This window comes from Pelodiscus sinensis, chromosome 1 (genome assembly GCF_052426305.1).
Source record: "Pelodiscus sinensis isolate ZL-2025 chromosome 1, ASM5242630v1, whole genome shotgun sequence".
Lineage (NCBI taxonomy): Eukaryota > Metazoa > Chordata > Testudines > Trionychidae > Pelodiscus > Pelodiscus sinensis.
Window position 1 is genome coordinate 79681729 of NC_143052.1, and position 12729 is coordinate 79694457.

At 44.3% G+C, this 12729-nt stretch overlaps 1 protein-coding gene across 8 annotated transcripts in view; it reads right to left on the minus strand.

Moving 5' to 3' along the window:
• Positions 1-12729, minus strand: part of ATP2B1 (ATPase plasma membrane Ca2+ transporting 1) — a 120214-nt gene that overhangs the window by 59979 nt on the left and 47506 nt on the right. For 7 of the 8 annotated variants that reach the window (XM_075932896.2, XM_075932887.2, XM_075932893.2 and 4 more), the window contains exon 3: positions 2808-3005. In XM_075932896.2, the coding sequence (XP_075789011.1) occupies positions 2808-3005 (198 nt within the window). Of the gene's footprint in view, positions 1-2431; positions 2708-2807; positions 3006-12729 lie in introns of those variants that run through there. The other variant, XM_075932897.2, reaches the window with a different exon arrangement.

A 12729-nucleotide genomic window follows, 5' to 3' on the forward strand; every position in this document is an offset into this window, starting at 1 on the left:
ATTAAATCAAAAGTATGAGGTATTGTGGATAAAAGCCATTTTAAAAAAATCCAGTTGGCTTTTTTAAAATTGGACTTAAATTTTGAATAGATTTTAGTAATACATACTTGTTTCTTTATTTAAAAAAAATTAATTTGAAATTGATAAATTAGGTTAAGCACTAAACTTGTAAAAATCTATTAAATACAAATGTTACTCTATGTTAATCAGTATACATGTATTTGTTGTCAGCTTGTAGAGAAAGCCAAATCACTGAGCTGATAGAAGGCACTGGCTAAGCACCTGGAACCAAAGTTTGTAGAAGTGCTATGCAAATTTTGTAGAAATTCTTGATAGCAGTAACCTCTTCTGAGGATACAGAGAAAGCTTTAATTTCAGTTTGATTAGGTCAGTTCAGTGGCTAGTATATTCAAAGTTAAGAAATTAATTGGGAATTGAAAAAGCAAGAAAAGTTCGTTTTGCTCTTCCAGCCTATGACTAAGAAAGTTAGGTGAGAAGATGAAATCTACTAGTTCTAAAGTCTTCAAGGATATGATGACCACAAATTATCAATTCTGATAACTACAGTTAACACTTTAGTTTTATAAATAATTTTTAAATGCAAATAGGGTTACCAGATGGCTTTAAAAAAACCCACCCACCCGACACACATGATCTCAGAAAAGGGGAGGGACGGGGAAGGGGACTGGCCAGCGGGAATCAGGGCTGGACAGGAGCGGGTTGGGGGGAGCGGAGCTGAGCTGTCCGGGGAAAGGAACCAGCCGGTGGGAAGCAGAGCTGGCCGGGACGGATTCGGGGAGAGCAGGGCTGGCCAGGGGAGAAACCGGTTGGCGGGGAGCAGGGCTGACCTGGGAGTATGAAGATTCCGGGGTGCTTCTCATCCCACCCGGGTGCACGGGTGAGTCTGGTCCCAGGATTCTATCCCTCCCCGGTCACCCTCCTTTCTACTGTGTAACTGTGTACTGCATGGCTGGTAGACACGTTCACACAGTATGCAACTACTTACTGATACTCATGATCAGGGCTCGCCAGCTGCACTGTCTAGCGATCTGCGCATGCGCAGATCGCCGGAACCCGGCTCTTACAGGTTACGATCTACTCGCCACGGAAGAATAGATTGTATAATTTGTCAAGCCCTGCTCATGGATAACAATAAAACTTAATTAGAAAATACTGGACATTTATGTGTCCAGTATTTTCTCAATTTGTTTCCTGGACAGAAAGCTCAAATACCGGACAGTCCGGTTAAAAACAAGACACCTGGCAACCCTAAATGCAAAACATGTTTGTTAAACTTGTTTTTTTCTTATGTAGCCACCACATTTGTTATATTTATCTAATACAAACATTTTCAAAGGCCTTTTTTAAATCCGAGTTTCCATCCAGAGTAACAGTTCAGATAAAAATCTAAGAATATTGTTCCGCACTTATGCTTAAATAAATGTGTACAAATCTATTGTAGCCTCCTAGTTCACAAAACACTAAATTTAGCGCAAAGGCTATAATTAATTGCTATCCACATTTAATTCTATCAACAAATGAAAATTAACTTTCAGAAAAAACTAAAAAAGTTCAAATGCAAAATAATAAAAAATCAATGTATCCTGCTGCTGATTTAAGTTATGATTTTTTAAACAGTGATTTTACTTTACATTACATTGCAAAGTGGAAGAAATCCACTTTGCTAGGACTATAGCTCAAGGATGGTTTCCTAAGAATTCTGTTTAGCTGATATTTATGCTAGTTTCTGAAACAGCAAAAGCCACTCAAATTCAATCACATAGGGTCTGAACAGTTTTAGAAGATTCCTTGACAGATACTGAAACAGATGGCTCAATTGAGAAAAAGGCTTGGTAATTCAGACCTGTGACCAGTCACAAGAACTAGTCTGTCTAAACGGAACTTGCGAAGAATAGCAGAGTTCTTAGCTATAAGTTACCTATGCAGAAAGGACAGGGTGGTCTTGATGGCTGGTGTCAACTTCTACTACCTCACAAAAGATGGCTGGGAATGGGATGAAAGAGCACTAGACTGGAAATAAATAATTGTACGCCTGCTTTTATTTAGACTTCTTTGCATTCTTGCTTAAACTTGTCAAAGCAAGAAAACCACCACTATATTGGTCAAGGGAAAAAAAACCCAATCAGCCGCTCCTCCTCCCCCCCCCCCCAAAAAAAACCCACAGAGATATTGAAGGCCTGATCAAAAGCAGGTGGCAAAGTTTTTAAACTGACAGTTGAGTGACTGCAAGAAACCCTTTTCATTTCTGAATTGGAGGATCAAAGATAGTGCTAGCTATCATTTACAAATGGGAAACAGAAGACTGCTAGACATGCCAACTCCCAGTGGAAAAAAAACTTGGTGAACACTATGTGGAAACAGTCTTGCTTATTCAGTCTCTTCGAGAGAGAAAAGCTAAATATTCATTTACATTTCATTGCATGAAAACAGGAACTGTGTGGGCTATTTGCTTTTGAAGAGTCCAGCAGCTCCTGCTACTTTTGCCCCACTTGAAGTATTCAAGCTTGCGTAGGACATCAGCTTCACAGTCAAGCGTCAATTTGAACACTGGATATTATGACCTAGGAAAATTGGTTACATTTTTAATAGCAATTCCAATGTGCCTGTTTTTATGCTAATGTTATCCCAGTAGGGAAATGAAATGGAAAGCAAAAATACTTTGAATTAGAAAGTTCTTGGGTCCCCACTGGCTGATTAAAATTGATCTTATGTAAAATTTAGAACTGAAACTTCACATCACCGCAATTTACATATATTAAATATTTTTTGCTTCAAGGTTTACTTACGTGCTTCATTTCCTCCAGGAGGCTGGTAAAAAGAAAGGCCCAACGATACTATGGCTGCAATTTCTAATATAATAAGGGTAACATCCTGTAGTGCTTCCCATACTAATTGAAGAAATGTTTTTGGCTTTTTAGGAGGTATAAAGTTCTTCCCAAACACTGCTTCTCTTCTTTCTATATCTGCTGGATTTCCACTTAGACCTAAAATATTTAAAAGAAGTAATTTCAGAGGCTTTTTTATATAATCATATGCATTTTCCATTCTTGAAACTGTATAAGCTAAAGTGTCACTTGATACAACCACAGTTAATCACGTAGAAATGCAGCCAGATACTGTATATTAAATACTTTTAAGGATCATTTTACATAATACAAAAGTAATCTTTAAATTCTTGAGGTTAAAAAATAGGGAACAATCTCAAACCCACCTAATTTAGGCTTTATCAATTCATCTTTTTATACTATTTCATAGAGAATTGTCATTTACAGCATGTGAACGTAATTTATGCTAGACAATAGAAAAGACTGAATTGGTAGGGGGTCAAGCTATCACACTGTGGGAGCACCGGGAAATTATCCTATATTACATAAGGCCGGGAAAGACTTCATGAGCTAGTCTGATCAATGCAACAGGCCATGGAACTTCCCCAAAATAATTGCTAGAGCAGATCTTTTAAAATCAAGAATGAATCTGTTTTTAAAATGATCAGTGTTGGAGAATCCACTATGACCTTTGGTACCTTATTCTAATGGTTAAATACTCTTATTTAGGGTTGCCAGATCGTTTAATCAAAAATACCAAACACCCCCGCCCTCCCCCCCAAAAAGGGGGGGGAAGTCTGTTGAGGAAAAAAGGGGGGGAACCAAAGTTGAACAAAAAACCGAACCCAACAAAAGATTAAGCAATAAAATAAAAATAAAAAATAAAGAATCAGTATGGCCCCTTTAAGAAAAGGCTTTTTTGCTAGCAGCCATTTTGTTTTTATTTCCAGCCACAAGACAAGCCCCTGCAGAACCAGGTAAGCGGAAGGGGGAGGGAGGGCTGGCAGGCGGGTGTGTCCAGTTGCTGAGTGTGTGTAGGGTTGCCAAGTCCAGTATTTTTCCCTCGGGGGGGGAGGGGAGGGGAAGGAATTAGAAAATACCAGACATTTTAGGTGTCCGGTATTTTCTGATTTTTTTTTTTAAAACCGGACAGGAGGCGAAAATACCAGACTGTCCAGGTCAATACCGGACATCTAGCAACCCTACTCTTATTAAAAATGTATACCTTACTTCCAGTTTAAATTTAACTTCAATTTAAGTCATTGGTTGTGTCATTCTCTTTTGGACTAAAGAACCCATTGTTAAATATTTGCTCCCAATATTGCTACACTAATCAATTCACTCCTTAAACTTCTCTTTGATGAATTAAATAGAGGGAGCTCCTTGAATCTTTAATTATAAAGTAGATGATATAATCCTTTAAATCATTCTCATTGTTCTTGTCTGAACTGTCTAAACATCCTTCTTGAATTGTGAACTAATCCATCTTTAGGGTTCCTTCTCTCCAAGTCAACATAGCTGTTGACTTTTAAGAGCCCTTACACAGATAACCTGCCCCTACTGAGGCTGTACCTGAGAATTCAGCAGACAGCTGGCTACTTATAAGTATTCGCACTAGATACTTAAAATGAGCCAAACCCTACTCCAAAAAGATTTCTGTGTGTTGCAACCTTTTCCATCCAGGCCCAGCCAAAGAGTGTGTGGGGCCCAAGGCAGCACACTGAGCCACATGACCCTGTGGCTTCTAGCTGGTTGGGCGGGGCCAGGAGCTGGGCAGCATGGAGCCACGGGGCCCTGAATGCACAGGGCCGAAGGTGACTGCCACGCTCACGTTGCCCAAAGGCCAGGCCTGGTCCCATCCCACTTTCTAAACTGATACCAGACTGTTGAGAACTATACAGGCAGTTAAGCTGTCTGGGTAGCGACTGTATTGTTGTTCCTAGCATTGGGTCACTCAGGCACACTCTTTAGTGAAACCCTGCAGTCTAAGCAACTAGTGAGCGAGACACGTTCCGTCCACAGTTTGCCTGAGTGATCTGGTTCCAAGTTACTTTACTTGGACACTGTCCTTGACAGGTGTAAGGGAACAGGCATACAAATACATTTCTCTCATTTTAATTTTAAGCATGAAATTTAAACATCAATGTTAACTCTTCAATACAATTCTTTCTGGTTGGGAGCTCTCACTTTTGCAAGTCCCTGAATTTTGTTTAAGTCCTTTGAGAGAATCCTGCCTCCCACTCTCTCTAAAGGTGTGCTCCACGGATGCAGTCACGAAGAACAGACGGCACAACTAAACAGTATATTTGGTAACATACAAAAAAACCCTGTCCTAGCCATATGAACAGAAAACTAGCCCCCACATCAATGAAGAGTTCATTGAAAAAGCAGATGCCCTGGAAGTAGCAAGCTCATTGTTTTGCCTAGGCATGACCTTCCAGCTTTGCTCATTGATTGAGAGCTTTCTGAGCACATCAAGGTCATACCACAATATGAATTACCTAATCCACTGTTTCATTTGGTATTGATAGAAATTTGTAAGTACAGTAAACTTCTGATAATCCGGCACCTTTAGGACCCAGGGGGTGCCAGATTATCAGATATGCCGGACTATCAGAAGGGGGGCTATGAGGGATCTGGAGTGGGGTGGGAGAGGATGCCACCCCAGACCTCTCAAAGCCCCCCCCTTACGATAGTCCGGCTCTACCCCAAGCGTCCCTGATTCAGCCGCTGCTGGTCAGTTTCAGCAGCAGCTGAATCGGGGATGCCTGTAATAGAGCAGCTGGGGTGCTGCCGGGTGGTCCCGCCCCAGCACCAACCCAGCAGCACTTCAGCTGCTCTTGGGGACGCCTGGGACAGAGCAGCTGGGGTACTGCCCGGTTGGTCCCGCAGCGCCCAGGGGCGGCGCTACGAGACCAACCCAGCAGCACCCCAGCTGCTCTGCTCCCGGCTTCCCCAATTCAGCTGCTGATCAGTTTCAGCAGCAGCTGAATAGGGGAAGCCTGTCCGGCTGCCCCAGCACTTCCGGGTTCCTGATGGTGCCGGACCATCAGGAGTCCCGGAGCACTGGATGCCAGACTAATGGAGTTTTACTGTAATTCCAAGTGGGACAGATTCGTTCACCTAGGATGTAGCTCAAAACCACTCTACAAACTTCAGCATCTGTACACTGATATAATTTGCTTCAACCAAAGTTTGTACATCACGGGCATACTGGGAGTGTTGATGAAAAATGCAGCACATCAAAGATAAGTATCCCAATGTGACATACCCTCTTCCTTATGGTGGGTGTGGCCAACCTGCGGCTCTTCCCCCTGTCAGTGCAGCTCAAAGCCACCTCTGAGGCCCCGGAACACAACCCATGCCTCCCAGGTCCCCTGTGCTCACCGGGGCAGAGCATCCAGATTAAAATGGCCATCCAAAAAGCCTTCTTAAAGGGACAGGTTTTTTTTTTTTTTTTTGGCTCTACAACTTTTCTGCCCCAGCTTTACATGCTGGTTCCAGCTGGATGTTGGCTCTTCGTCCAGAACGGGTTGGCCACCCCTGATCTGGAATAATACCCTTTCGGGAAATGTTTACAATATTCTGGGAGAGTAAGGAGGGCCAAGGATCTCTGGGACTAGGAGGTGAAGTTTCCAGCATTCAGTTTCTTCATCACGTAAAGTCACCCCTATCCCATAATCAAGGTTCCCTATAAGCTGCGTGTCTGCACAGCTCTTTTCTGAGCCCCACACAGAGGTTCATAGCTCCCCACACAGGCAAGGAGCTCAGCTGTTGGGCTGGGGAAGGTGAGGGGACAGGGCACTCACCCTCCAGGAAAAGCAGAAGCAGCAGCTGCTACCTGCTATAAATGGAGAAGCTGGCTCTAGCCTCTACTCCACAGCTAGGCAAAAAAAGGACAATCTGTGAGCTAGATCCAGCCACAAGAGCCTCAGCTGGCTCCCTGCCTGCCCCATTCCTGAGTGCCAAGCAGGTAAGTCGGCTTCAGGGCCACGTGGGTGTTTCTAAACACAGAGCCTGGAGGGAGGGGAGATAGGCTTCTCATACTGCCCTCACCCCCAGAAGCTCCCACTGGCTGGTTTCGGCCAATAGCAGTTGCATGTTTGCAGGACAAGCAGCATGTGAAGCGCCTCTCCTCCCTCATCCCCCAGGCTCACAGCATTCAGTTCAGAGCAATGAACATTGCTCCTACAGCTCCCCTGATATATACAGGGGCTGGAAGGCAGGGACCCTGGCTAAGGAACCTGCTGAGTTGCTGGCTGGGAGCCAAATAAGATTTCTCTAGCACTCCAGTCCCTCTGTCCCTCCTCCAACCCTCTACTCCTACCCCATGAAACCTAAACCTTCTGCATGCCTGCTCCAGCCCCCATATACCTTCCCAGACACTGCAGCTCCTCCCCAGGTCACAACCTCCTTCCAAGCCCTACACCCCCTCTTTGACCCAATCTGTTTGCCTGAGGTCATAATCTGCTACTTCACCCAAACTCCCTTGCAGATTCTACCCACCCCTTTACCCCAAGTACCCGTCTGCACCCAATCTCTAGCCCAGACTCTTGCACCTTCTCCATTAATACAATGGAAGAGTGTAGCCTTCAACCACTTACCAAATTCTTGGGAGTGACGCCCGCCCCAATGAACAATTACTGCCCACCCCATGTTAATGGTTTATGATAAGAAAGAAAAAGATTCTTTTAATAGATTTTTTTTTTGAGTGTTGCTGATATCTATAACTCTGATCTTACTTTTTTCATATCCTGTGTTACGAATACATACATGGTAAACTATATTGCATTAAGACCAGATCTTTGCTATCTGATAGGGTTCTGGCTCTTATGAGTCAGGAGTCAGAAGCAACAAGTACTAGGTGTGATGCTAGCTGTGTTGTAGAGTGAAGCCTTAGTTGCAAGATCTTCCAAACATGCATCTGTCTGTTAGAAAGGAGAATGATACATGTACTCCAAGGTCTAAGAGCAGTAGCCATCTTAGTTTAACTTAAACAACAGCATTCCCCAAACTATGGGTCATGGCACAGTACCAGTCCGCGGGAAGAAAGTACCGGGCCTCAGCATGGCTGCCAGAGTGTTCGGGGCTCCTGGAGTGCCCATGCTGTGCCAGGTCCCTCAAGCTTTGGACCAGGCTGGGCAGAGATGCAGCCAGGTGTTCTGGGCTCCTGGCAGAGGTGTAGCGAGGGGGGAAATAGGGGCACCAGGCTGGGCTCGGGGGGGGGGGGGGGGGGAGGAGTGCGGGGCACTGGGCTCACCTGAGCAGCACAGTTTGGGGGGGGGAGGGGGTGCATGGAAATGGAGTTCAGCTGGGCTGCAAGAGTGAAGAGGGCGGGGCTGGTCTGAGCTGGTCTGTGGCAGTGGGGAGGTGCAGAGCTAGAGCTCAGTTTGACTGCATGAGGAGGGAGGTGCAGGAAATCAGAGCTGAGCTCAGCAGTTTTGCAGGGCTTGGGGGGTGGTGCAGGGAAACAGGGCTCAGCTGTGCTATGGGGGGGGGGGGGGGAAATACATGCAGGGAACCAGTGCAGGGCTCAACTGGGCTGAGGTAAATGAGGGAAGGCATAGGGAACAGAAGGGCAGCTCAGCTGGGCTATGAGGGGCTGCAAAAAACTGTGCTGCACTCCCTTGGATTGTGGGGGATGGTTTTGGGGGAGGTTCTGGGAACCAGCAGGGGTGGGCAGCTCAGATGGGTTGCTGGAGAGGAGGTGCAAAGAAGCCGGGGGAGGGGGGAGGAGGAGACACCAAGAGCCCTGAAATGAACTCCCTTGGTCTAAAGGAAAAAAAAAAATCCCTCTTCTGGGACCAGTCAGGTCCAAGGGTGCCAGACCAGGGAGGTCCAACTCCTACCCAAGTCCCCTCCTTGCACCCACCCTCCTAGCCAGATACCCTACCCCCAATCTGCTCCCACTCCCGCCTCCCAGAGTACCCTTGCAGCACCGGGTTCCCCAAGCCCTGGCCTGGGCTGGGCAGAGGATGCAGCTGGGTGAAACAGTTAAAACAATTTTTTTTTAAATATGCGGTTACGTTTTTGGGTTGGGAAAAGAAAAACCAACACGGGTTCCAACTAAAGTAAAAAGTTTGGGAAACCCTGGTCTAGCCAGCTTTCTATCCATCTTATAGTCCATTTATCCAATCCACATTCCCTTAACTTGCTGGCAAGAATATTGTGGGTGACCATATCAAAAGCTTTGCTAAAGCTGGCACTGGAGGCTTTGGGAGGATCAGAAAGCTATTTGAATATTCATCATTTGCTTAATGAATATGCAAATGAACATTACTGGTCCTCCAAAAGCTCGTGAATGGATTTTTTGGTCTATGTCAAAAAGTTTGGGAACCTCTGCCTTAGACTAAAAAAATATAAATATAAATAAATACTATATACAGTATCATGAGTTTGTGAGCACAATAAATAAGCATTGCTCCTTGTTAATTATCCCTTGTTTTAATAGATTTTCTTCCACCCATATGGGACTATTTAGAATATATATTTATATCTACAGTTTGTTTGTACTGGTGGGTGCACATCCACACCACTACCTCATTATGTTGGTATTGCACATAAATTTCGACCCGCTCAAAAGAAAATTGAAGGATTAAAGATGGAAAATCTTAGCGGGAACACCGCTCATAACTTCTCTTAATACCACAAACTCACATGGAAATGCTCAGTCTTTGCTATTCCTGATAAGCATGGAACGTGTAGAGTTGAGCTATTCTATGAATGTTGCAAAGACAGGATGCATGATTCTCCTGTACTTGCAAACCTTCAGAAAGTACTGCAACAAATGGAGACATGAAGATTTTTTTTGTTAAACAGTTTGCATTCACAGAGCAGTTGCAGAAGGACCACCTCTTCTGGCTCTGAAAAGTGAGCACTAATGAGGGGAGTCCATTGTAATGCAGGATTAAGACTATGAACAACAGCGAGAATTTTCAGATGTAAAAAGGCCACACCAGGATTTGTACACTGAGCTCATGCAATAGCTTCCAGTGCCTGGATACTACCATGAGTGGCACTGAGGGAGAAGCAAGCAAGCAGCGGCAGCACTTTGTAAGTCTTCAATGCCAGACTGACTCCCCATTACCCAGTAGTATTTTGCAGTTGGAAAATTCACAGTGGGGAACACTTATGCAATATGCGTAGAGGCCATTAGTCATCTCCTACACACAGTACTCTTTCGGTAACCAGTGGATGGATTTGCAGCAATGGAGTTCCCAAATCGAGGTGGGGCAATAAATAGCATGTATATCCCAATACTCCTTGTCATAGACCACATCACCAGAAAGGGCTATTGGTCTTTGGTTATGGTAAGTGGATTACCAAGGATCTTCACAGAGATCAATGTGGGCTTAGCAGGTAAAGTGCACAATGCTTGCGTTTAGACCAGAGGACTGTTCAGAAAGCTGCAAGTAGGCATCTTTTCCCCCTCCCCAACCAGATGAATGCTTTTAACTTTATTAATGTGTCAATAGTGATTCTGAGGAACCTAGCTTATTCCCTTGACTTAAGGCCATACTCTGGCCACCTGGACAGCACAGAGGAAAGACTCAAGTACTGGCTCAGGCTTGTTACATGTGCTCTACATGAACCTATATGCATTTGAGGGAGAGCTTTTAAAAAAGCACTTTGATAATCATCTATAGTAGTGTTCTGTATTAGTGTTTTCTGGGTCTGTAGCTTTGACTAGTGCAAAATATGTCTTTATAAAAGATTGTTTTCCTGAAGCTATGCTTTCTGTGGTAGTTAGCATGCATTTGTAAGTTTTGAATGCTTTGGTTACCGCTACGCATGCTGCAATATTTGTTGTGAATTAAAGAGGATTTTCCAAAAATAATAAAAACCCTCAGGCAATGTTAAATTGTTATACAAAATTTTAACAGGGTAAATATGTATGCCCATTGAGTGCACAATGTAGTCCTTAGTAGATCCAAATACACAGGCCACATCTCTCATAGATGTCACAATGAAGCTGGGATTTTCCTTGCTATCCTTTGGTATGTAGTGGCAGTGGTAAGGATATACTCTACATCATGGCTATGTCTAGACTGCAAGCCTCTTTCGAAAGAGAGCGTCTAGACTGCACGTTGAACTTTCGAAAAAGCAGCTTGACTGCACGTTGAACTTTCGAAAAAGTGAGTCTGGATGCTCTTTCGAAGAAGCCCTATTTACATTGAGGAACGCCTTCTTTCGAAAGAGGAACTTTCGAAAGAAGGCGTTCTTCCTCGTGAAATGAGGTTTACCGCCATCGAAAGAAAAACCGCGTTCTTTCGATTTAATTTCGAAAGAACGCGGCTGCAGTCTAGACGCAGGTGAGGTTTTTTCGAAAAAAAAGGCTACTTTTTTCCGAAAAAACCCCTGAGTCTGGACACAGCCCATATGGCATGTTTTAGGATCCAGGAAGCAGCAACCATGGAAAGAAGACTTTGGGGCCTGAAGATCAACCAAGGTATGCAACCTATAAGTGACTTAAGAAAATGTTCCTTGCCTCATTATGACTCCTGGGCCTTTCCTGTCTCATCTCTCCCCGTGTTGTTCATCATATTGACTCTCCAAGTCCTTAGTTCATGATCTGATGCAACATTGCCTTGCGGATCCCTCAGAACCCAACCTCCCTTGCCTGTCTTCATCAGGGTCAGGCATTCTGCAGGTATGGAACCGATTTCCCTGAAAGCTGGAACTCCAGATGCAATGGATAAGCCAGACAGATGTGTCATTGGATTTACAGCCAGATGGGAAAGAATCTCAAAACTCACATTTTTCCTGTTCCTATAAACACTTTTTTTGTAAGAAATGCTTATTGACACTTCACTTTTGGAGCACATCAGCACAGCACTGCTCTCCAGCCCCAGCGATCACAGTCTGCCAAAGGCAAAGAGAATGGTGCGAAGAATTTTCTCTTATCTGAAGTTATAAAATACCAGTATGCCATAAGCATGAGTATATGGCAATGTGTACTAAATACAGGCATTATTTGCTGTAATTAGGCAATAGCACTGTAGTGCCCCTCCCTCCCAAATTTCTGCTCTCCTGTCCCTGCCTCCCACCAGTAATGGAGTGGGTCCCACCTTTCCTTGCTCCCCAGACTGTGGACTATCTGGCACTGTGGGGTTAGGATTTGTCCCCTGCTCTCAGCCTCCTGGGTGGGGGAGCGATGTGTTCGTTTCTCTCACTCCCAAAAAGGACAAAATACACAGAAGAAAGGCCTAGGTCTGCATGATGCTTACTTGCTGCAATGATGCCAGGTGAACTCACTCCTGAGTGATAAGGAAACATCTTCTACTTCAGGAAGAAAGCAGTCACCCCTAGAAACTTTTGGGAGACCAGTGTTCTTTAGCTTATTCCATAGATGGATGGAAACAATTGTGCGTGTGCACAGAGACATGTACAGATGGGAACCACCAACAGAAACATGCTGCTGGCTATGGGCGCTCTACTAATCAACAGGATAGCATTTGAATCTCTCCTGGGTAAGCCACTCAAGTGCTCATCTTACAGGGAACCCTGCAGTTTTCTCCAGTGTATCTCCATAAAAACTGTATCCAGATCTCTCATGAGAATAAAAGTTGCACCACCACATACACAAAAGATGTGCTCTCCATGCTGCCCTTTACCCTACTGCCTAATCCAATAGGGGAATAAAAGCAGATGCCAGTTTCACTTCTATTGTACAGCAAAAGGACAGACGTACAAGTAAAATAATGAAAATTTTTAAAAAAACCTTTTCTTAATTTGGAGGTGGGCCAAACACCACTTTAAAATTCACACAATGCAAAGGGAAAAAAAGGCATGCACACAGTTCAACTTGAATTCCATTCTGTCAGCATCATCTATGCTTGACTATTGGGACTGGCTACAATTTGGCAAAGTCTCAAATACATCC